Source organism: Hylobates moloch, unplaced genomic scaffold, assembly GCF_009828535.3.
Source record: "Hylobates moloch isolate HMO894 unplaced genomic scaffold, HMol_V3 SCAFFOLD_4, whole genome shotgun sequence".
Classification (NCBI taxonomy): domain Eukaryota; kingdom Metazoa; phylum Chordata; class Mammalia; order Primates; family Hylobatidae; genus Hylobates; species Hylobates moloch.
In genome coordinates, this window is record NW_026652279.1 from 97,422,881 (window position 1) to 97,449,579 (window position 26,699).

Below are 26,699 nucleotides of genomic sequence, written 5' to 3' on the forward strand. Positions count from 1 at the left end.
TCTCAGGCCCTTTCATAATCTTCTCTTTTTCTCTGGCCTCTAAATGGTGGATTTTGTCTGAACTGTTCTGGGACCATCTCTTCTCTTCCTTCAGTCTTTCAAGGTGATCCTATTCATTATCATGTCTTTAAATACTATTTATAGGCTGCTGGTTCCCAAATTTATATCTCTACCTAAAATATCTCTGAACTCTATACTCTAATCTGATAATTGCCTGTTGACATCTCCACTTGGTATTTGGAACAGAACTTGTTAAAAAGTAATTTTTCAATAACTTTCCCCTCACCTGCTGAATTTCCCCCTTCCCTTCTCTATTCCCATCTCAGTCCATGGCATCGGCCATTCCCAGTTGATCATCTCAGAAGCATGAGTGCCATCACAATCTCTCTCTCTGCCACCTCACGTCTACTTCATCAGCAAGCCCTGCCTGCCACATCCTGAGGACAGCTGTGCTCATCCTGGCCTCCCCATCTGCACTGCCCTTGCTCCACTCCAACACTGGTGGCACAGCCTCTTCAGAGTCTCCTCCATCCCACTCTGCCTCTCTTAATCCAATCTCCACATGGCACCCAACAAGAGGACCATTGCTGCTCTGTTTAAAGTCACTCGTGGCTTCCCACTGCATATCAGATGAAGCTTCACTCCATCTGGTCCAGCCAGCCTCTCCAGCTCCATCTCACCTCACTGTGCCCTTCTCAGCAACACCAGCCTTTCCATCCCTCAAATGGAATAAGCTTTCTCCTATCTTATAGTCTTTGCACATGTTGTTCCCACTGCCGGGAAAACTGGTCCATACCACGTGGCCACCACTCTGTCCTCCTGACCTCAGCCTTCCACAAACACCTCTCTTGTCCGTTTTATCCTGTACAATCTGCAGCTGTGTCCCGTTCATTTCCTCCAAAGTTCCTTTTAGGACATAATGATGCATTTATTTGTTTACTTTTTATTGCCTGGTCCTCATTAGACTCACCTCCAGGAAGACAGCAAGGGTGTCTGTTTGCTTATTATATAACTGGCAGCTAAAGTAGGGTCTGGCACACAGTAACAGCTCCATTATACGTATTTGTTAAAGGCAGGTAGAATAAAATATATTCTCATCTACAATGTATTAGTCAAATAGATTTCTGTGTTTATGATATAGCATTATTAAAAACCTAAATTGTTCCATCTTCACTCATACTTCATACATCTCTCATAACTGTTCTTTAATAAAGACCCTACCAGCCGGCCACCGTGGCTCACACCTGTAATCCCAGGACTTTGGGAGGCCAAGGCAGGTGGATCACCTGAGGTCAGGAGTTCCAGACCAGCCTGGTCAACATGGTGAAACCCCGTCTCTACTAAAAATACGAAAAAATTAGCTGGGCATGGTGGCAGGCACCTGTAATCCCAGCTACTCAGGAGGCTGAGGCAGCGGAATCATTTAAACTCTGGAGGTGGAGGTTGCAGTAAGCCGAGATCGCACCATTGCACTCCAGCCTAAGCAACAAGAGTGAGACTCCGAGACTCCGTCTCAAAAATAAAATAAAATAAAACAAAACAAAATAAATAAAATAAAATAAACAAAGACCCTACCAACTTCAATAGAAACTCCATGAACAGCTGGGAAAAGAATCAAATGAAGGGGAAAATGATAGATTTACATATTATTACTTCCAGGCCCTTTAACTTCTGTAATAGTATGATTGATGCATATGCCATGATTCATAGGCTGAAACTTCCTTAATTTTTTTTTTTTTGAGACGCAGTCTCGCTCTGTTGCCCAGGCTGGAGTGCAGTGGCGTGATCTTGGCTTACTGCAAACTCCACCTCCCAGGTTCACGCCATTCTCCAGCCTCAGCCTCCTGAGTAGCTGGGACTACAGGCGCCTGCCACCACACCCGGCTTATTTTTTGTATTTTTAGTAGAGACAGGGTTTCACTGTGTTAGCCAGGATGGTCTCGATCTCCTGACCTCGTGATCCACCCACCTCAGCCTCCCAAAGTGCTGGGATTACAGGCATGAGCCACCGTGCCTGGCCGAAACTTCCCTCATTTTACATCTCAGTGGCCGAGTACACTACACTGTTTTCTAGCATATATGTTAATCCATAAGCACTGTCTTTGAATAGTGTATTTTAGGGCTTGAGGTCACATAAAATTCCACCTTCATATGATGAATGTGTTGGATCGGGAAGGAAGATTAGTATCTGAAAAGCATTATTCCTATTTTTGCTTTTCAAATCTACTAGCTGAGGCCATTTCCCTTTTGCTATCATATAAACCAGACTGAATGTCAAAGACAAATCTGATTTAGCTCTACAAGGATAATTTTATGATGATCAACTCTGCCAAGAGATCAACTCAAATGGCGGGCTTCTCCTCACAGCTTGGGACTGCTGGTCAGCACAGGTCTAGGATGCATCTTAACATTTGGTGGAATACGTTTGTAATGCTCTACAGCAGGGCTCTGTGGTTTTGACATCTCGTCTTGGGCCAAGCAGTGGTCCATGGAGTCATGTTTCTTTCTGACCCCTGCACCTGATACCTTGACAACTGAAGTTCTCCTTCCTGTCTCTCCTCTTCCTTTCCTTCTTCAGACTGGCATTCCCTCCTTCAACTCTACTCCAGTCTGAGGTCTTACTAAAGCTCTTGGGAAGATGGTGTAGAAGATTTATTCATAGTTTCTGAAAACAAGACTTCCAAACAAAGTCGCAGATTAAAGGCACGCTATTATTTTGGCTCATAAAATATAATTGGAATTATTATGGTTCATCTCTGCTTTTAAAATATACAAATTGATTTCGATGTCAAATGAAGATGATTTATGTCTTGATTTAATATGTAACTTTTTAGTAGACTATATATATACATACATGTATTTTTTAAAGTTTCTGTTGTTGATTTTGTGTTCTGCTATCCAGAAAGTATTTGCAAATTACTCAGAAAGTACCTGCAAACATGTGGCATGTTTGATTGCACAGTATTTTCTGAAGGTTATTATCAACAGAAAAGTTTCACCAAATACAGTTTTTCAATTGTTCAAAAAACTCTTTAACACAGAGGATTTTACAGGGCCGTTTATTAGCATTTTCCTAAGATCATGAGTGATATAATAGTTTTCTTCAAAGTCCTGTGATGCTGTGAATGAGGCTTGCAATTGTGAATCTGACTTCTTAAGGTTTATCTGACTCCTGTACCTGCTGGCTGTCTTCCTCACAACAGGTGGATTGTAAACATAGTGGGTCAATTACAAGAATTTAATGTCATGAGAATTATAAGTTTCATAGAGGTTATCGTGCCTCACTTACTATAATTATTTCAAACAAAGCCATTTTATTATGGCCGGACATATAACTTTCATAACCAATCCAATTAACTTTGTAATTGTGATGCACCCCCAATATATGCAGGTAGCGTATGTGTCTGCAGGCCTATGTTTTCTTAAAATTTATCCCCAAAGCTCCAAATGGAAAATACAATGCTCCCAGAATAATGTTTAGCATAGAGAAGTCATTATACTTGCTATTACTGCATAGCATGTATGAAACTTATGGTTTTGGAATCCAGACAATCTTAATATTTCAAAGATGACATATTTATAGAATATGATGATACTACACCCATCTTCACAAAGTTCTGGAAATTATTACTACAGACATTACTCATATCCAGTCAGAAGAACTCTATAATGCCACATATTATTGATATTATCAATCAATCAAGACTCTCAAATACCAATTTACTAAAATTATTATATAATTGATGTATATAATGTTCATGTACTTTCCACATATATTCATACAAAGATATTTTAAATAGAGCCATTATACTAAAATTATCTTCAGTATTGATTCCCCTCATTGTATTAAACACTTAAACGTTTATTTTATATTTCTATTATTTTAAAATAGTTCGATAGCAGAATATTTAATCATGCTAACAATGACCTCTAAGTTGTCTACGTTGAGACTAAAGGGGTAAATAATTATTTAGTTGTCCTTTGACACATCCCTTTGAGCATAACCACTATTTAAGGTAGACTTTGTGCAGGTCTGAGCCTGAAGGAGGGGGCAGGGGCGTAAAGGGGTAGGGTAGGGGAGCTCAGTTCTGCTGATACCTTTAACCTATTTCTCTAATTCTGAAACCAAGAAAATTACTCTTAAGTTCAAGTCTTTCTCTCCTGTCTCTTATCTTATTCAATATCCTCCCAAATTGCATCTATCTTCCCATACTATTCGCCCCACCTCCATGAAATCAAGGTGATAGTTTTCTGTTAAGCCCTTTTTGAGGCCAGTCCAAGTGTCCAGAAATCCTACCAATATCTGTTGACTGAAAGCATGAATATAATGTAACAATGAAATCTCTACTTCAACTATTTTTAATTGTTGTTCTACAGGACTACATGTTGGTCACATCTACAGAAATAACACAAGTAGGGAAAGAAAATTATTTTCCAAAAAAGTTTCAGGAAAAAGGCCAGGCGCAGTGGCTCACACCTGTAATTCCGGCATTTTGGAGGCCGAGGCAGGTGGATTGCCTGAGCTCAGGAGTTCGACACCAGCCTGGGCAACACAGTGAAGCCCCAGCTCTACTAAAAATACAAAAAATAGCCAGGCGTGGCGGCGTGCACCTATAGTCCCAGCTACTCAGGAGGCTGAGGCAGGAAATTTTTTTTTTTTTTTTTTGAGACGGAGTCTCGCTCTGTCGCCCAGGCTGGAGTGCAGTGGCGCAATCTCGGCTCACTGCAAGCTCCGCCTCCCGGGTTCACGCCATTCTCCTGCCTCAGCCTCTCCGAGTAGCTGGGACTACAGGCGCCCGCCACTACGCCCGGCTAATTTTTTTTTTTTGTATTTTTAGTAGAGACGGGGTTTCACCATGGTCTCGATCTCCTGACCTCGTGATCCACCCGCCTCGGCCTCCCAAAGTGCTGGGATTACAAGCGTGAGCCACCGCGCCCAGCCAGGAAAATTGTTTGAACCCAGGAGGCGGAGGTTGCAGTGAGCTGAGATCGCGCCACTGCACTCCAGCCTGGACGACAGAGGGTTTGGAACCACCAAATGGTCATTTCCCTGGTCAACAAATATGTAAGTGGAAAGGGAATATTTGATAGTTGGCAGAACTGCCACATAGGGAGTTCCTGTCCCTGTGCAGTGAGATTTATTATAGTGGGGAAAGCCAAAAGTCCTGAAAGGGCCCGTCATCCCTCCACATCCCAGGAAGAATGGCAGAAATTAGTGCCTCTCTTAAAGAACATAAGGTTAGTAGTCTCCACCATATTCCCATTTAATTCACCAATCTGGCCTCTAGAAAACCAGAGGTATCGTAAAGAATGAAAGTGGTCTGCCTCAAAGCCAGCTGCACAGCTGCTGTGCCGGGGGAGGCATCCTTGCTCCTGTAGATTAGCATGGCACCAGGCACGTGTGCCATTGAACTGGCACAGGCATCTTCCTCCCATTTATCTCACATAGAGGAACTGAAGAGCTTCATAGGCCCACGAGCTAGGCTGCAGTATTTACTTGCCCCATTCCTATCCCCAGAAGGGATCTAGGCCATTTTGGACATTCTCAGAACAGAATTTGTCCACTAGCTTCATGATACCGTGTGGACTGGACTAGATGAGTGAATGCGACAAATATGTTAAAAGCCTTCTTAGGCCGGGCGTGGTGGCTCACGCCTATAATCCCAGCACTTTGGGAGGCAGAGGCAGGCAGATTGCTTGAGGTCAGGAATTCACGACCAGCCTGACCAACATGGTGAATATCTGTCTCTAAAAAAAATAAAAAATAAAAAAATTAGCAGGCAGGCGCCTGTAATCCCAACTACTCCAGAGACTGAGGCAGGAGAATAGCTTGAACCTGGGAGGTGGAGGTTGCAGTGAGCCGAGATCGCTCCATTGCATTGCACTCCAGCCTGGGTGACAGAGCAAGACTCTGTCTCAAAAACACCATCAAAGCACATGAGGACTTAGTAAGAGACGTGTCCAGAGGGTGAGAGAGAAATCCTATCAAGATCTGAACCTGCCAACTTAGTGGTTTTTAAGATCTAGTGTTCTAGGGCATGCAGGGAAATCCCCTGCAAAGTAAAGAATTAATTATTGTATCTTGCACCTGCCACCACTGTAAAGGAAAAATAATGCCTCTTAGACCACTTCAGGTTCCGGCCTTGGAAAAATTAACCCATTTACGAATGACAGCTTTAGTGTGGCCAGAACAGGGCTCTGCATCAGGGCTGCATATACTGCAGACTGGACCTGCTGGTGCCCCTGTGGGGTTAGATGCATCCTTGATGGAAAGAAGGTGATGTGGAATTTATGGCAAGCTGCAGTGGAAGAATCACAGCATAGGCCTCCAGGAGTTTGGAATCAGGCCATGCCATCTGCAACAGAGAACCATATGCCATTTGTAAAACACTTCTCCAAGTGCTACTGGGTGTTGGTGGAAGACAGAGCACCTGGTCATGGGATAGCATAATCCCATGCACAGAATTTCACATCATGACCTGAGCTCTGTGAGATGCACCAAGGCCTCAGGTCAGGAGCCAGCAGCAATCACTGTTAAATCAGAAATAGGGCACCAGGGACGAGGCAGGCAGAGGGGACATGTGCGAGGGACCCAGAGTCCCGGTCACCCACCACTAATGCACCTCTCCTGGCCACACGGGGTGACCCTTATGGCCAGCCTTCCAGGGAGGAAACGGGCCACATTTGGTAGGCTTCTGTGGGTGCAATCCACAGAAGGCCGGCTGCCACACTGCAATGGGTGTCCCTGAAAGATTGTGGTGAGAGAAAACCTCCTCACTGACAAAGCTGCAGGCAGCGCACCTGTGTATCCACTTCTTGTGGAAACAGAAATCACCTGAGGCTGAGGTTAGACTATATATGGTCTCACGGATGGTGGTGAATGGCTTGGGTGGAAGGGGAGAGTTTGGAATAGGGAGGACAGAGAAGTCTGAGAAAGAGCTTGTGGATGGACCTATTGGGCACCAAGGAGGAAGATCTTTTACCACATTAACAGCTTCCAAGCCGTCCACTGTAGAAGGGGCACCATAGTGAGAGTGGCTCACCCAGTTGACACAGCTGGCCCATCGCCATCCACTCCAGGGCTCCCTCCCACAATGGGGTCATATGCAGAGTAGCCCAGAATGGTGGCAGGGAGGGAGGCCATGCATAGGCCCAGTAGCTAGGCCTCCTCTTGGCAAGGCTGATCCAGCCACTGCCCCTGCTGAATGTCTAAACTGTCCACAGCAGACACTGAAGCTGAACCTGGATACAGCAGCATCCCTCAATAAGACCAAGCAGCCCCTCGGTGGCCAGTGGGTTACATCATCTTGACGGGGACTGACAGGTAGGCCAGGGCGGGTTTTTCTTTCCTACCTGCAGGGCCTTGGCCAGCATCACTATCCAAGAACTTACAGGATGTGTGATCCACTGATGTGGAATCCCACAGGAGATGCCAACAAGCCAAATGACCCACTTTATGGCAAAGGAGGAGGGGCGCTGGGTACATGAGCCCAGGATCCCCTGTTCTTGCCACCTTCTGTATTTCCCAGCAGCTGCTGGCCTGACAGGGTGATAGAACAATCTTTTAAAGCTGCCGTTGAGGCCCCCAAATCCCCTGTGAGGATGGGGGATACTTCAGAATGCAGTTCTATACATCTAAAATCAACGACTATTATGGCGCTCTATCCCCAGTGGATAGGATGTACCTCTCTGGAAACCAATGGTGAGCGTAGAAGTGGTCATGTTTGCCAGCTGAGAAGTATGTGCTTCCCATCCCCATTACCATGGGCTCTGTGGCTCTGGAAGTCTGCTCCCAGCAGGGAGTGCTTCTACCAGAGGACGCAACGTGAGTCCCATTCATCTTCAAGCTGCTGCAATCACTTCACCTCCTCATGCCGGATACCACTGGTGAGGACACGATGCACCATTCAGACAAGAATTGTCTGGGAAGAATACGTTTGTCACCCAGGCGGACCAGCAAGGCATTTGCTGGTATTCGTCTGGCCATTTTGAGAGCAAATGCTCAGCCATGTGTGAACCACAAGTGCGTTGGGACTGGTTAGGGGTTGGTGACCAAGGCTAAGACCCTTCAGAGTTGAATGTCAGGGTCATCCCAAAGCTACTCAGACCGGCCAGGGTGTTAGATGAGAATGAAGCGAATGCTGAATGGGTAGGTGAAGGCGGTGGGAGGGAAAAAGGATGGATAAGTATCAGCTGTAGTCATGAGACTATCTGCATAAGGGGAGGCTCCAGTTTCTGTCATTAATATTCCTTCAGTGTTCCCCCAGGAAAAGAGATCAATCAAACCCTCGGAGGAGCTGTTCTCAAATTAGGTAAATAAAGCAAGAGGATCTGAGTGATGCGAGGGGTGGACTCTGGTGCTATGTCACCCCCGTCACTCTTCAGAACCAAGACACTCCTTCCTTCAGTTGTGGGAGTGATGGCTGATGACAAGAATGACTTCAGACTGCACTAAGCTGCCTGGCCCATGGCTGTGTTTCCCCATGAGAGGCACACTCCAGTGTTTTATCAGTGCACTGGGTGAAAGCCCAGCCCCCTCCCTGGATTTGGGGAACAGTCCTGCAGGCCTCCAGCTCTGTGGCAGCTACAGTGCTATTAGACATCTCCTTCTGCCCACTTTGCTGCCTTTGCTGTCCTACAGGGATTTTTTTTTTCAAGATGGGTTCCAATACATGGCACGCATATCTCCAGCTTGGAGTCTGTTTCCCAGGGAAACTGTCTAAGCAACTGCTATTGGAAAAATTGGAATTTAAAAGTGATCAGGGGCCAGGCGCAGTGGCTCACGCCTGTAATCTCAGCACTTTAGGAGGCCAAGGCAAGCAGATCACGAGGTCAGGAGATCGAGACCATTCTGGCCAACATGGTGAAACCCCGTCTCTACTAAAAATACAAAAATAAGCCGGGCATGGTGGTGGGTGCCTGTAGTCTCAGCTACTCTGGAGACTGAGGCAGGAGAACTGCTTGAACCCAGAAGGCAGAGGGTGTAGTGAGCCAAGATTGTGCCATTGCACTCCAGCCTGTGATCAGGTACACTGATGGAATTCTCAGAATACTATTCAACTTTATCTATGTGAAAGTTGTCGGGATCACTAATGTTAAGAAAACTCTGACAAACAGAACCAGGGAAGGCCATAAAGAGAATTTTTTTATGCGTGTATGCTGACAACAAAAATTATCACAAAAGATTGCAAAAACCACAACCTGAAACACTTCTGCGAGGACATCTGCCTGCAATCTCATACTGGTGTTACTCTTATTATTGATCTTTGTAGCCAAGAATAATAATTTCAGAACAATTATGTAATCCTCATATTCCCACTGCAATGCTCTATTCACAAATGAACATCTTTTCTTTGGGAGCTTGCTTGTTATTTAGGTTGATACTATCTCACATCAGGTTCCCTGGAAGCAGCCTGAGATGAGGATTCTTGTTCAAGTGTTGTATTAAGGGAATGCTTTCAAGAGGAAGGCACCAGGCCAGGCGCGGTGGCTCACGCCTGTAATCCCAGCACTTTGGGAGGCCGAGGCGGGTGGATCACGAGGTCAGGAGATCGAGACCATCCTGGCTAACACAGTGAAACCCCGTCTCTACTAAAAATACAAAAAATTAGCCAGGCGAGATGGCGGGCGCCTGTAGTCCCAGCTACTCGGGAGGCTGAGGCAGGAGAATGGCGTGAACCCCGGGCGGCGGAGCCTACAGTGAGCCGAGATCGCGCCACTGCAGTCCAGCCTGGGCGACAGCGAGACTCTGTCTCAAAAAAAAAAAGAAGAAGGCACCAGGCAATGAGGGAAGCCGGCTAGGTTAGGAGAGGAAGTTGGGCAAGATGTGGGCTGAAGCCAAGGACACTTCTTAGAGAAGTGAGACAGAGAGAGAGAGAATTAAAAAGACCCCCTTACTGGCCATCCAGAAACCAGTTCATTATGTACTAGCCCTGTGAGGGGGACCAGCCTACATTGCAGTACCATTTATCCTGTGTAGACATGAGTCTTAAATTTGCTGTTATTTACAAAGGAGAACGGAGTTTAGAATATTCTTAAATTAAAATTACACATGAAGGCTGTGTTTAACCAAACAGCAAATAAAGTAGCCTGTAATCTATTTTATAAGTATTTTGATTTTTATACTAAGCCTAAAATTTTTCAGCAAGTCAACTATCACTGCCCCCCCAGAAGAAGAAAACCTTCAATTTGCCTAGTCCCTAAAAATTGCGTATAACTAAATTCTAACTCTGAAAAACATTCACACAATATTAAGTTAAAATTTTAAGAAAAGGAAGTTATTTCAATATATCAACTATGCTGTGCTTCTTTTTAGTTGCAAGACTCTAAATGCATAAAGAAATTCTTGAGGTACACTTAAGTTTCTTATCAAACATGGTATGTATGTATTTTTCCTATGGCTGACAGTTCATTTAAAAAGTTTCAGATGGCCTGAGGGCCATTATTCACTTCCTTATATCACCTTTGCTTTGGGATATGAATGGGATGATTTAAAGTGACTTTCAAATGTTGCCAAAATACACACATTCAAATGCATTCCAGTATGGAGACAACATACTTGTGTCGTTTCACCAAGATTAACATTTTAGAGTATTTTATATAGGCTGGGCATGGTGGCTCATGCCTGTAATCCCAGCAATTTGGGAGGCCGAGGCAGAAGAATTGCTTGAACCCGGGAAGTGAGGTTGCAGTGAGCCAAGATCGTGCCACTGCACTCCAGCCTGGGCGACAGAGCGAGATGCTGTCTCAAAAAAAATAAAAATAAAGAGAGAATATTTTATATAAAGTTTTCGTTACAATCTAAAATGTTGAACAAAAGGAAGATTTTCATGGGAAAGGTAAACAGCCACTTGCCTTTCTTTCCTTCATAGACCTTACCATTGGGGATAGGCAGGCAGCCGCAGGGAATGCCAGGAGGGCTATTTGCATCCTGGAATGCACACGCCCCTTCTGAGCAGCCATGGCTGCGTGCAGAGAACGTTCTCCACAGAAACAGCAGAAATAGCCTCAGCCTGGAGTCTCCTGCCTGCTTAGGGCTCCTTTCTGGTGCGCCTTCTTAGGGGACTGTGAGAAGCAGGTTCAAGTTCCTGACCAGTTACCGTCATTTTCCTGAGGTTTTCCTGACTTCCCGGCATTGTGGGGTCAGGATAAGAGGGTACATTGAAGAGTGATGCCAATGGAAGCTACTATTTACTAAGAAGTCAGAAACTTTCTAATTGCCTTATATAGACTAAATTTGATACTTGTTAAAATGGTAGCTGCTACAATGCAACTCCTCTCACCTTACAAATGAAGAAACTGAGACATAGAAATTAAGTAATTCATACAAGGTCAAATGGCAGTCTGGCTCCATAGCCTAAACTTTTAATCATAGCCTCTTCATTGATGTTAGACTTTCCAGAGATGTTTCTCAAGTAAAATTAATTGAGCACTTTAAAAACAGAGTTAAACAAGTCACGAAGGTGAAGCTAGGTTTTAAGGTACCCTTCACTGCTGCCTCTACTGCCCCTAATCCATTCTCCATGTCAACTGCAGTGATCCTTCCAAAGCACCCATGTGACTGCACTGCTCTCCTTTTCTAGAGGTTCAAAGGTCTCACTGGTGCTTAGGATGAAGCACAAACGCCTTTGGGTACAGCGAGCCCTCCTTTGTCCCCATTCCTCAGTGGTCCTATCCACCAGTCATACTGAAGTCGAGTAGGCACTGAGATTTTCACAGATTCTGAGAAAAGTCTTGAGACATTTACCATCCACAAACTACTAAATACTCCTGTACCAATGTTCCCATAAAACTATCTACAGCATAACATATAAAATTAAAAATGAAGCTGGAATCCAAAATGGCCACAGTAGCAAGTGACGGATCCTGCAATCCTCATGAGAACATTGTAGAGCTATCTGGCCCTGCAGTAGGTCTGGAGAAGAATAAAGCCAGACAGATGCTATAGAGGCTGAGAGAAGAGGAGGGAGGGAGGGAGAGAAAGGAAGGTGTCATGAGGGTCAAGGCGGGTTCTGAAAGAGCAGGAGAGTAGCAGAGTCATCCTCAGGAGGCTGTAGTTTCTCCCTTCCCACTAGGAAACCACAGCCCTGGTGCCTCAGCTGAGAAGACGCAAGGGCTGTGATGAGCCACAGATTAGGGAGTGGAGGGAGATCCTCAGGCCCTATAAACTATGCAAAACTGAACACATTGGGCACCCACTATAATTTACAATTATCATTTAATTTTTAATGCAATTTAATAACAACTTAGTTTAATGACTAGCAAGTACGGTTTCTAAAGGACAATATGGAACAATTTCATTTTCTGCGTTTTAACTGCAAGCTTAGCTGATATCTTTTGTACACTTGAATTTGTTAGTCTGGAATGCTATATCTAACTACCTTGAAATGCTACTTTTCATTTCTTTCTTTGGAAGACAATCTGAAATGAATCCTAGAACCTATAAAACTAACCCCAACTTGTAGCATTACTTTTTAAATTCCACAAAGGTGCCTTTTTGTACCTACAAAATGTTTGCAAGAAAATAAGCAAAAAATAAACGGTGTATTCCGTAGTTCGTTTTGTACTGGTAGTTACTCCATTCTGCTGGCAAACCTTTCAGCCAGCTGAGTTATATTTTCCCCTATTTTTTTTCTAAGCCTTCCTTTAAAAAAATTGTTTGCTAGTTGTCATATATTAATTTAGAAAACGCAAAGAAAGAACTCATAACTTCAGTAAGCTGAAGCATTAGCCCATGTGTACTTTTACCCCACTTATGTTTATTTTTTCATACATATTTTGAGCAGCATTTTATATTTTCCAGATTTGGGGAAAGAACATTCTTTCCTTTTTCACTCCAAAAATAGTGAAGGAGTCAGGTTGCTATTTTGCTCTTGTTTTGTTTATTTCCAACTTATAAAACCACTGGACTTTTGTTGTCATTCACTTTAGTTTATTTCTTAGTGTCTATAACAAAACTATCAAGAAAATCTAAAGCAAATGTAATTCTACCACTAAAGTTTAAGAGCAGAATTAGAAGTAGGTGATCTTAAAGATGATACTTTGTTTAAATTAACTACAGGATACAACTCAATGCCCAATAATACAGAAATGCTATCTTTGGCATTCTACAAATTAAAAATATTAGAAATATAGGATTATGCTAAAAATACGTAGCATATTTGTAGTCAGAATAACTTAGTTGAAATGAGAATTTTATTGATATTTGATATATCATTATGTTGTGATATACCAATTTATTCAACATTATTTTGAATTTATTATTATGCCACCAAAGAAGAAAGAATATTAAGAAACCTCTTAAGTGTTTGGTTTTTAGGTAGTACTTTTCATTGATATAAAATCCAAGTTAAAACGGAGCACTTACCTTAGATATTAAGGAAAGCACACAGGTGAATGAACTACAGCTGGCCCGAGCTCTACCGGAGACAGAATGTTTCAAACTTTTCTATGACTTTACAGAATGAGAGCGAAGGATGAAGCTTCAGCAACTGTCCCTGGAGAAAGGGCTCTCACGAGTGTAGCCCTGTCTCATGTTTCATCCCCTCACATTAGCAAGAGACATGTCTAATTTTACTCAGTGACAAACAGTTCATACCACACTTAAAATTTTCTGGGCACCAATTCCAGGACACAGCTCTTCGCGTGCCAAAAACAAACCAAAACAAACAAACAAACAAGAAACCAAACTCTTCTTCTTACAAAACCAACTTTCCAACATTTAAACCCTAAAGCATGATAGTTTAATATAATTATAACTTTCTAAAAAAAACTTTGCCTCAAACCAATAGCAAAAAACTTCTAAGACTAGTTTCCGTTAGAAACTAATGTTGATAAAATTTTATGAAAAATCTCTTCAAATTAACATGCAAGTTAGAACTTGTGACTATTACATATATACTAGTCTCATCCAAATGAACGGTGTATTACCATGTAACAGTGACTCCTCAAAAATCACTTTCCCTAAGCCTCTTTAAGTGAAAAACTTTAATATCTGAGGAGAAAATCTTAAACAAAGATCACCATAATAGAAGGTAAACAAACTCTGCATGTTAAAATTAAGACAGTTCTTTTCTAGTAAACTAACATTTCTATTATGTTTAACAAATTACGTGAATGTAACAATGTGATCTTAAATTGTCTTTAAGGGTAATTAGGTCATTCCATTTTATAAGGTGTAAAGACAATAGAATAAATATCAAACTTCTGAATAATTTTAATATTTTATTTTGCATTATTTTTATGTGACCTGGTTTGCAGCATGAATTAAAACATACTAAATTATATACTTCATATTTGCATGTTAGTACTAAACCTTGAATATAAGAGGCAGTGCCTTAGTATACATGCACACAAAGATGGGAAAAACAGATACTAGGGCCTACTTGAGGAAGGAGGGAGGGAGAAAGGTGGGGTTTGGAAAACTGTCTATCGAGTACTAGGCTTACTACCTGGGTGATGAAATTATTTGTACATCACATCCTGGTGATATGCAATTTATCTATGTAACAAACCTACACATGTACCCCTCGAACCTGAAATAAAAAACAAAGAAAAAAAAGGAGCAATGCAATAACAATGCATATGCTTCATTCTCATTTTATTTTCTTCTCAGGAGACTTTTCTCTTCATTCTGCTTATTTATACTCTACCATAACTTCTTTTGAAATTTGATGCTTCTATCATACCAACAGCTGCAGGCCTTAAATTACAAGCTGATACAGCTTCAAATAATCTTACATTTGTAAGACATGTTAAAACCTTTCATGAATTCTCTGCACATTAGTCCTTCTACTTTGGGAATTCAGCTAGACATAAAATTATAGGACAACTATCAATTTCAAACAAAAATAATATATTAAACGATAATGATATGAAATGTATTTTTGTATGAGTGTATGTCTGAAAAGTCAAAGTCTGAAACTGCTAACTCAATATTCTGACCGAAATGTCATGCATTTAAAGGTTACAATTGAGAGACCTTTTCATCAATCGTAAATTGGTTTTGTTGCAATGAACTTTTCAGTGTTTTGGGAACTGTTTTGTAAAAATATTAGTCAGGTGATGTGTTTGATCCCCACTCATATTTACAGATTCATTTAATATTATCCACACCTATGTTTAGTAGGGCAGAAGAATGACATAAAGAAGCCTTGATTTTATCAGTTAGTTGAAATTATTAAAGCAAGACCTTCTGTTTGTAATGTAGGCAGCCTAAGTTTGTAACTCACATACACATACACATTTTGAAATGTTCTCAAAGGAATCATAACACTTTAAAGCTCCAAGAGACCTTAAAGAAATCTAGTCTAACACTCATTTAGGTGTAAAATAATTTGTTCCAGATTACAAAGCTAGTAAGCCTATGGGTATAAGTGACTTTGAAAGTCCTTAGGCCTAATTTGGTACTTGGGTGCTCCACTACAAACGTGCCTCCAACCGTGGTCCTACGAACCTATGGGGACCTTTCTGGCTTCCCCCTCATTCTCCCTCTGCTTCCATTCTTGACTACTGCAGTCATCAGTTAGTGCTGACCTTTCTTCCTGACATCCTCTCATCAAGCTCTTCCTTCAATTTGGGCATGGATAACTCTGTTGCTAGCTTAAGTGGTTGAGTTGGGGGGGATCACTTTCAGAACCAGTGAAAATAGGGAATTTCAGTAGCGATGTGGTCAGTTTTGGAGAAATCATTTCTGTTTTGAGATGAAGTAGGAGGTGAGGTTATCTGTAGCCGGGAGAACGTGGAAATAGGGGAATGAGAAAGTTCAACATTTGAAAATAACAGAGTATTTTAACGATTTGGGTTGTCAATTGACTAGTGAAACATATTAGGCCATGTCCAAGGCCCAAATGAAGTTGATAAATATATGGATAGTAGTCTCATTTTAATAGTTCTCATGACTTTATAAGCTAACTGCAGTCATGGATTACTGTGACTAAATCCCTCAAAACTGCTCAGCCTTTCCTCCAATACAACACGCACTGTCTCCCCACAATTCCTCCAATACAACACCCATTGCTCTTTTGTCCATCTTTCCTTCCTCAGTTGATGATGCCATCCCCCAGAAGGTCACAGAAGACAGACTTAGGGCTCTCCCTCACTCACCAGTCTACCAGTCCTAACCTCACTGATTCCCTCTGCAGGACCTCCTGCTCTGCTTGCCTTCCCTCCTTGCTCCTGCCTGACTTGGGGACTCATCTTCTCTGGCATCGCCTATTGCTATAGCCAAGTACCTACTTCCTCTGCTTCCAGGAACTGCCAGCCCCCATCCTACACACCTGGGGACTGCCAGAGGAATGATGAGAACAGGTAATTCTGTCCATATCACTCCTCAGCCTAAAGCCCTTCAGCAAGCCTCCAGGATGCAGGACCAAGTTCTTGACCTGACACACATGCCTTCATGGATGGGCCCTGTTCATCTCTTCTGTGCCTTGTCCTGGGGAGTTCGGAATCACAAAAGTGACGATGCCCTTGGGTGCCTGGATATCTTTGACTAGGGTTACCTCCCATCTTTTTCTACTGGTGAACTATAATTTAACTTTTAAAAGTCTGCTCACAGGCCAGGCGTGGTGGCTCACTCCTATAATCCTAAAACTTTGGGAGGCCAAGGTGAGCAGATCACTTGAGGTCAGGAGTTCAAAACCAGCCTGGCCAACGTGATGAAACCCCATCTCTACTAAAAATACAGAAAAAAAAAAATAGCCAGACGTGGTGGCAGACACCTGTAAGCCCAGCTACTTGGGAGGCTGAGGCAGGACAATCACTTGAACCTGGAAGGTGGTAGTTGCGGTGAGCCGAGATCACACCACTGCACTCCAGCCTGGGTGGTAGAGCAAGACTCTGTCTCAAAAAAAAAAAAAAAAAAGTCTGCTCACATGCCACTATCGGTTTTCTATACTTAAATAAAAATGGACACATATTAATTGTATATATTTACTGGGTACAATGTGATATTTCAATACATGTATACATTAGGTAATGATCAAATCAGGATAATTTTTTATCCTGATTTATCCTGATTAGCATATCCATCACTTCAAACATTTATAATTTCTTTATGGTGGGAACACACAAAATCCCCTCTTCTAGTTACTTTGAGATACACAATACCTTTTTGTTGACTATGGTCACCCTACTGTGCAACAGAACACCAAACCTTTCTAATTCTAACTTTTTACCCACTGACCAAGCTCATCCCTTTCTTCCCCTTCCCCTCCCCATTCTCTGGTAATCATTGTTCTACTCTCAACTTCTAGGAGATCAACTTTTAAGGTTTTGCGTATGAGTGAGAACATGCAGTATTTGTCTTTTCATGCTTGGCTTATTTTACTTTACATGATGTCCTTCGGGTTCATCCATGTTCTCAAAATGACAGCATTTCCTTCTTTTAAAAGGCTGAACAGTATTACATCATGCATATCTACCACATTTTCGGTATTCATTCATCTGCTGTTAGACACATAGGTTGATTCTACATCTTGGCTATTGTGAATAGTTCTAAAATAAACATGGGGATGCAGATGTTTCTTTGACATACAGATTTCATTTCCTTTGGATATATACCCAGTAGTGGCACCACAGAAAACCTCTAAACCACAAAGGTAAACAACAAGAGAGGAAGGAAGAAACAAAGAATCTACAAAACAGCCAGGAAACAACTAATAAAATAGCAGGAATAAATCCTTACCTATCAACAATAACCTTCCATGTGAATAGGTTAAATTCCCCGACTAAAAGTTATAGTGTGGCTGAATGGATAAAAAGACCCAACTGTATGCTGCCCACAAGAGACTTATTGCACCTGTAAGGACACACATAGACTACAAGCAAAGAGATGGAAAAAGATATTCCCTGCAAATGGAAACCATAAGTAAGCAGGGGTAGTTATACTTGTATCAGAAAAAATAAACATTAAGTCAAAAACTATAAAGAAAGACAAAGACAGTCATTATATAATGATAAAGGAACATTTTCAGCAAGAAAATACAGCACTTATAAATATATATGCACTCAACAGTAAAGCACCCAAATATATAAAGCAAACATTAGATCTATATGTACTTTTAAACTTAACTGTAGTTACTTGTATTTTTGTTGTCATTACTTGTTTATGCTGTCCTCTCTACTAGACCATAAACTCTTTGTTCAATGCCTACATATAGTGAGCCTTCAATGAACTAAACCCAAGTTACACCAGCCTTATTAGTTTTTTTTTTAAAAGATATTAATTCCATACAGTAACCTTAAAAAACTTGAGCTATCATAGTATCTGGATGACACTATAGGAAGTATCCAGAAGAGGTCAGTATAACAGTAATAAAAGTATGGTTTTGGGGGCAAATTAAATGTGAATGCAAATTAAATTATTTTGTAAGTAACAAACTTTAAAAGCTTTCAGAAATACTATGTCAATTATTTGCCTCTTTAATTAAAGTTACAATCTTCAAAATAGATGGCCATAGATCTTTCACATAAACAAAATGAGTAATCAAATGATTTTATATTCAACTGAAAACTAAGAGTTTTCATCTGGATTGTAATTACTTGGATGATTCTCACTCATATTCTTTGATTATTTATCAATAGGAATCACCCAGTGTACACATTTTAACAAATATAATTAATATTCCCTGTAAAATTGTTATATCAATTAAATATTTGATTATTAGGCTACTAAATGTATCTTTTTCATGGTACCTTTGGGGAATTGGAAGTCAATATTTATAAAAATTGAACTCAGTGTTCTAAGAGAAGATACAAGGGAAAAATTCACATGTAATAAATAAGAAATCATTGAGATGCTGGAGAAATTAGGTGTAAGAAAGGCTAAAAGAAAAAGAAAACTCAGACTTCAGGGGAGAAAATAGAGTACTACCTAAAATTTCAGTATTACGTTATACACTGGCTTCCATGAACACATGACCTTGAATAATTTGTAAGAAACAGATATTGCAACTCCATCAAGTATAGACTTCTTGGGCAATGATTAGTTGGGCAGAGAATGTAAGTGTGATGTGTGCATATCAGAATCACAGGAAATATATTAAGAATAGTTATCAAAGTAGAATCTATGCATGGTAAAAAGGAAATCAATCAGAAAGGCTTAGAATAAAATCTCCTCCTTAGAATAAAATCTCTTCTTTTCCCCACTATACCTCTACCTCCACGTGTCTGAGGTCACTACTTAGATCTTCCTTTTCATACTTACCTCTTACCTTTAATTAGCCTCCTATTGCTATGTCTCAGTGTATTAACTCTAGACATGATCTATCCAGTTTGTTCATGCAGGTTTTCATCCTGCAGCACTCTCCTCCTTTCTCCTATGTAGCTCTATCACCCCTTTCAGCTCCTTCTGTGGTCAACTTGGCAATTTCGCACAGTCTACTTAAAGATTTATTTCTTGTTTCAAAATTATAGAGAGTATATCTTGACCCTCACGTTCTTTAACTGAATGCACTGGTGCTGTGGCCGCTCCATCCCCCACCTGTGACCATGGTACACGCCGCTCCTGTCTCCAGCCCTCTTTCAGTTTACCTGTACTTTTACATGATCAAAGCTGATTCCATTCCATTGCATTCGAAAACCATAATGGCATCTCCTGTGATTTCACCAGCTTGATTAAAAAAATAAAAATGCAACAAACGGTGTTCACATTTTTATAACTATGTTTCCTTTCATAGACAAATACTGATCTTATAACCCCTGTGCCACTCCACGTTTCTATTACCAGTTCCAAATGGAATTTACTTTTAAAACTATCCCTCCTAATATTTTAATTGCTTCATATTGAAATTACAGCTTTTCCCACACAGCTTTTATTATTGGAATTTCCGAATTCCTTTTTCTCTTTGTTACAAGAAGAAATTATGTGAAATATGTCTCTCACATTCTTAGTTGTCTCCTGACTTTTATTAATTTTTAATCTACTATATGGAATCGATTCCATTTTTTTTCTTGAAATGTACTTGCCTTCATTTTCCATTATAAATAGTTTCTGTCATGGTTGGATCATGCCTTTCTTGTGTGACTAACCTCCACCTCCCTTGTTTTTTAACTATCTTCCTTTTCGTTTCTTGTATTGCTTACCTCTATCACATCCTCAAGCTTCGGCCAAACTTGTAGTAATCATGACCATTGTAAACCATCTCCTTTTTCTGCGGTATTGGTGTGATGCAGGCTCTCCCTCTTCCTGTCCCCATCTGCCAGTTGAGGCTCCCATAGCTGTGGCCTTGAGTAGGTGTCAGTGCTCTCTTGAGCTGGGCTAATTGTTCTCTGGACCTTCACTCATGTTCTTTCATTTACTCCCTCTTGCTTTGATGGAGTGCACCCTCAATAATTATTCAGAAAGGAGGGTTGGGAAGCAGCTTGTCTGAGACTTTTGGTGTCTGAAAATTTATCTATTCTGCTCTCAAATTGGTTAATAATTCATTTCATTTAGCATAGAATTCTGGATTGAAGTAGTTTCTACTGAACTTTGAAGTCCTTGCTGCACTGACATCTATCTTTAAGATTCCTGCAGAGACGTATTCTGTCCTAATTTTCATTTCTAGTTTACACTGACTAAGATATATTACTGTTTAAAGGCATCTGTGCCTACCTTTTGGTAAAATTAATATTCTTCCCAATTTATTTCCTTTTACATTCATCTGACATTTTATATATCAATGTGATCAAAGAGAAGACAGCATGCAGTTATAAAACTTAAGTGTATTTGTTCTTATTGCAAACTAGTTATTATCAAGTAAGAATACTAAAGTTATATTCCATGAATGTTCCTAAATTTCTTTACCTTGATCAGAAATTTCTGATGAAGTGTTAGAAAGTGGATGATGGTAGGAATTATGAAAATAATAATACATGACATAAAGTAAATTTGGAGGAAAATAGCAGAATTGAACAGAAGACATAAGAAGTCTGGATATGGAGGAATAGAGTGATCTGTGCCCAGGAAATTTCAAAGTATGTTGGCCATTGAAAATTTGTGGAAATCTTCATTTATATAAGAAACACTCCTCTGAGATGATTTCTTCCATTATAGTAACATTTCTGGACTCTCTCTTCAATTTTTACTTATTTCTTCCCAAGAAAAGTGGATTTATGCACCTTATCTGTGAGCTGGAGTAAGAAAGCAGGCCTGCATGTGTGACTCCTCCTCCTTCTTTAGGGACCTGGCTTCATGTCTGCAGAGAGGACACCTTTTGGGTGGATCCTTCATGTTGAGAGTTTAAGATGCAATCTTCCCTTTGGAGACCCATGATTTCCCAGCGCTACCTGGTGGGTGAGTGGGTAGATCCTTGCCCAGAATGTAACATTAGGAGTCCACCACTGCTGCACATCTAGGATATATTCTCTAACAGCTCCATTTGTAAAAAAACACTGACAGAGCTTCACCGGCCTCATTCTTTTGTCTGTTTTTCGGTTGGTTCAGAAGGTGGGTGGTAAATAGAGATATGATTTTTCTCAATCTTCTCAAACTCAAAAAATATTAATATCAGCATTTAACAACCACATATCTTTGTTGAGAATCTACTACGTAGTAGGGGTTATTCTGTATCAACATGTGTCCTTCTTTAACCCTTTTCTCCCACTTCCTCCTTTCTTGCAGGACTAGTGTCCCCCTAACACCTTCATCCTACTCCTGGCCTTCAGCATAGGCTAATCTGTGACTGTTCTTTGCCTATAACCTGTTCATCCATCACTTGATATTAAGTTTGATGGCAGAGACTGAGTCTTGATACCTACATTTCCTTAGTCTCTAGATACTCATTATTTGCTAAATTAATGAAATGATCAGTAAACCATTAACTTTAAGCCATAAACTTTCTATGCTTAAGTAGCTTTCTTTCCCACTGAGGAGGCAGATAGCTACTACTCAATAATATGGTTAGCATTACAATTTAGACATGAACTAAGGGCTGTAGAAGCAAGTAAAGGAAAACTTTAATGTATTTGGAAGAGACCTGGTGGTAGTTGATTCTGCAACAGCACAAATCATTATTAGTAATTATTTTAAATTTTCTAATATTTGTATATATTTTAAATATGCATAATATAGTAATATTTGAATATAATTTATAAATATATAAAAGTCAACACATATTGAGATATGTCAGTCACTTTCCCAAGGGTTATGTTTTTTATTAATTCATAAACAAACTTGGAGATCAACAACCTAACCCTTAAAACAAACCAACTTTCTTCTTTGAAAAGAAGAAAAAGGGAAAAGAGAAAACCACCTATTCTTAGAGCTTACTGGGCATCTCCCTCAAACGTTCCCTGGAATACAGACATGAAATCACCCAATATTGCAATTGCAACATTGCAAATGCCTCAGGGAATAAAAGTATGGGTAAGGAGAGGTTAATCCATGAGTAAGAGGTAGTGGAGATGACTTGTGATCAGACATTCAAGTCCAAAGGCAATCTTCCCACTACAGGAAACCTGATTCCTTTCAATTATACGGTATGGGTCTCAACCCTGGCCTCCCTGATTTTGAATCGCATCCTCAGTGTTGATGACTTTGGCTCAGCCTCTTAGATCAGAGGTTCTCAGCTCCCATGCCATGAACCGATACTGGTCCATGGCCTGTTAGGAACTGAGCTGCATAGCAGGAGATGAGTGGCTGGTGAGTGAGCATTAATGCCTGAGCTCTGCCTCCTGTCAGATCAGTGGAGGCATGAGATTCTCATAGGAGTGTGAACCCTATTGTGAACTACTCATGAGAGGGATCTAGGTGACACGCATCTTATGAGACTGTAATGCCTGATGATCTTATCTGGAACAGTTACATGCTGAAACCATCCCCTATGCCCTCCATCTATGGAAAAACTGTCTTTCACAAAACTGGTCTCCAGTGCCAAAAAGATTAGGGACTGCTGCCTTAGATCCCAAAAAGTCAGATGCAGATTTCTTATAGCCTCCTTGATTTGACAGCTTGGCTGATATCCTGTACTCTGATTCTGATTAACATTACATGGCGTTAGTTTCAAAATCTTCTGTTCTCTATCTTTCCTTAGAGATAACAAAAATCTCAGGCTTTGAAGTCAGCTGAGCTTTAAATTTACTTTCTTCACTTAACAGCAGTGTAATGATAAGTTATCTTCTTCAACGGTCAATGTTCTATTAATGTTGGGAATAATACTATCTCCCATTTAAGGTTAATTAAATAATTAAATAAGATAATGTACAAAAGGTGTCTGACATGTACTAAAATACATGTTAACTGGTTAGCTATTATAATTATTCCTTAATGCTGAGAATGAATTTATCAAAAAGAAATAAGATACGTGACTAACAGATTATGATACATGTAGCCTTTATGATAAAAGTATCTTGGTTTACCTAATGATATGCCTGACATGATAAAGACATTTTGACTTAATGGTATATCTTACCATTTATGTGCTCAATTAGTAATTAACTCTCATAGGCAGACCATAGCATAGCACTTTTATACAATCAAGCCAAATTATATTGTTTTCTTTATAGTTTAGCTTTCAAAACGACATCATGGGTCAACAACTTCCTCGGCTATGATGCATGCAGGTCATTAGGCTTGACCACACACAGGTGCATGGTCATAGGCTGAAAGGCAGAGAAGCTGGACTCCCACACGCAGCTGCACTTGTCTTGCTCCTGACACTACCTCTCTCAGGTTACTTCTGAGGGTCCCTGCGCTCCTCACCTCTCATCCTCATGCCAGCTACTGAGAAGTCTTTGCCATCCTGTTCCCTCAAGAAATCTTTGTCCTCTGAAAATGTGTGCCTGGATACCAGAGGCACCATGACAACAGACATGCGGTGTCATGAGGTCACAAAGGTGGTGGCAAGACAATTAACGTTGAGGCTGTGGGAAAAGACACCAGAAGAAGAAGGCGACAACAGGAAGAGGAGAAGCGGCAATTCAGGTGGCTTTAGCTCCTCGTATTTGAAGACTCATAGGCAGGGACATTTCTTGGGCACATAGACAAACTCACATGTCTTTATCATACCTCCCGCTACTCAAACTTTCTTTGCATTGATTCTCTGCCATATGTGCCAGTTGGCTCCAGCAAACATCTTACATCATTTAATTTAAATCATTTCAATTAATGTGTGTATACTACCCTCAATAAGCTAATGATCACAAAGTCCATTTGTTTTCATAGGAAAGGAGGATTCCAATTAAAGGAAGAAATGAAGGGTTTGGCCCTAAGTACATTAAACAGATCACCCAGCCCGGTTCCTTAACATGAAAGAAATAAAGCTGTTTGATATAAAGCATTAGATTCTGTGGGATTTCATGTGACTTAGGACGGGCCAGGCCAATCAGACATTCTCTTGTTCACAGAGATTATTTTAGAAGGATTCAATCCAAGCCAATTAGGCTTAATCAGAGCAAATTCCACTACGTTTATTTCTGCCACTAGAAAGACACACTTTCTTCTTTGCTTGCCCTGAATCGGATAGTGCTTGAAGCCTGGATTTGTCAGCAGCCACACAAGCCATCCAATGCAGCAGAGAACAGAACTGAGGGACAGAGAAAAGCTGATGGCCATGCTTAGGCCATAGATCAAGGCATGCCCAAGCCAGGCCCAATCTTGTGCTTCTCAGTTATGCCAGTCAATAAATTGCCTTTGTTGTTCAAAACTGTATAGTTGGTGTTTGATCATTTGCAACGCGAAGAATCCAATACAAGTTTGAGGCAAACCAATGCGATAATCTTAAGAAGTTGCGTGTGTGTGTGTGTGTGTGTGTGTGTGTGTGTGTGTGTGTGTGTGTGAGAGAGAGAGAGAGAGAGAAATGGAGTCTGTCTCTCTTGCTGGGCTGGAGTGCAGTGGCAAGATCTCAGCTCACTGCAACCTCTGCCTCCCTAGTTCAAGCAATTCTCCTGGCTCAGCCTACTGAGTAGCTGGGACTACAGGCATGCACCACCATGCCCAACTAATTTTTATATTTTAGTAGAGATGGGGTTTCACCATGTTGGCCAGAATGGTCTTGATCTCTTGACCTCATGATCCACCCGCCTCGGCCTCCCAAAGTGCTGGGATTACAAGTGTGAGCCACCGCGCCGGCTGCCTTTTTTTTTTTTTTTCCACAGGGTGATGGTGGTGGTAAGTTCCTGAAAAATGGAAGAATGAAGGAGAATGCAACCACAAGTAGAAAGAAGTATTTAAAAATGAGGAGAGAAGGTGGACACAAATTTGAATGACTCCCTGCCATTAGTCATGCAAACAGAACTTACAGGTTACGGAAATCCGTATCATCAGTGTTGGCTCACATGAATGAGGAGGACTGTTGAGTGTTCTCCTGTGCTCTGGGTGGGAAGGGGGTCAAAGATGAGGGTAGAGAAAGATTACTAGGTTTTGCAAGAGAGGACTAGTGGGAAAACTTAAGATGACAGTTCTAAGTTTAAAAAATATATTTATATATATATAAATTAGTAAACCTTATGGATGAGTTCTTGACTTTCTGATATACTGTATCTCATCAAATCTAAGAATGATGATTATAAGAACACCATAACTTTCGTGCTATTAAGAAAGGAAATTCCAGTGCAAATTAAACCATATTTCTGAATGTCATATGCCTCACAATTTCAGAGCTATTAAATGTGAGAAAAATGCACATCTTAGATTTGGTGAAATATGATAAACACACGATGGAGTGCATATTAATAGCAGATGCCTGTCAATCATGACTTATTTAGATAATTGTTATCAATGATTATCTCTGTCATGTATGTGAGCAGGCTTTTGCTGATTTTAAAAAACATTTGTCTGCTAGAATAGATGACAAATGCAGTTTTTATTTAAGACAGAAAAGTAATAGATTCTTAAGTAACTGCATGGAAATGTCTGTTATTGTATACAGAGGTTACAGTAATGCAATTAATTACCAACTGTCCTCAAGACTGTACTGAGAAGCTGCGTTATTTTGTGTTACATGAGTTAGCTATATGGCAAAGGCACGAGCACCCCGCTGGGGCTACTACCGCTGTCTCTGGTCCAACAGGCACCAACTAGGTGCCAAGCACTGTTCCAGGGCTGAGGATACCACCATGAACAGGACAAAAGAGTTCTCTTGTTCTAGAGACTTCTTAGAGCTTATATTATAGTTTAGGGGAAACGGCCCGTATGTATGAAAATTTCTCATATTTAAATATGAAAAATAAGACAATTTTCTATAGTGACAAATTAAGAGAATAAATAGGATCGCTAGGAGTATATTTTAAATACAATGGTAAAGAAGGTTTTTTGGCACAAGTTAAAAAGCTTCTGCACAGCAAAGGAAACAATTAATGAAGTGAAAAAACCAGTCACGGAATGGGAGAAAATATTTGCCAACTACCCATCTGACAAGGGATTAATAACCAGAATATCTAGGGAGCTCAAACAACTCTATAGGAAAAAATATAATAATCCAATTTAAAAAATGGGCAAGGGAGCCAGGCGTGGTGACGCATGCCTGTAATCTCAGCACTTTAGGAGGCCGAGGCACGCGGATCATCTGAGGTCAAGAGTTCAAGATCAGCCTGGCCAACATGGTGAAACCTTGTCTCTACTAAAAATACAAAAAGTTAGTTTGGTGTGATGGCACACGCCTGTAATCCCAGCTACTCAGAAGGCTGAAGCAGGAGAATCACTTGAACCCGGGAGGCGGAGGTTGCAGTGAGCTGAGATGGCACCATTGCACTCCAGCCTGGGTGCCAGAGCAAGACTT

The 26,699-nt window shown here is 40.9% G+C and overlaps 1 protein-coding gene across 7 annotated transcripts in view; it reads right to left on the reverse strand.

Moving 5' to 3' along the window:
* SGCG (sarcoglycan gamma) overlaps window positions 1-26,699 on the reverse strand; it is a 216,857-nt gene that overhangs the window by 182,717 nt on the left and 7,441 nt on the right. For 3 of the 7 annotated variants that reach the window (XM_058437777.1, XM_058437771.1, XM_058437772.1), the window contains exons 1-2: window positions 23,684-23,754; window positions 19,534-19,612 (exon numbers count right to left, since the gene is read on the reverse strand). The exons of 1 other annotated variant lie outside the window; for it this stretch is intronic. In XM_058437777.1, coding sequence (XP_058293760.1) covers window positions 19,534-19,575 — 42 coding nt within the window. In that variant the 5' untranslated portion in view covers window positions 19,576-19,612; window positions 23,684-23,754. Of the gene's footprint in view, window positions 1-2,526; window positions 2,678-19,533; window positions 19,613-23,393; window positions 23,464-23,683; window positions 23,755-26,699 lie in introns of those variants that run through there. 3 more of the 7 variants (XM_058437774.1, XM_058437776.1, XM_058437773.1) reach the window with 3 other exon arrangements.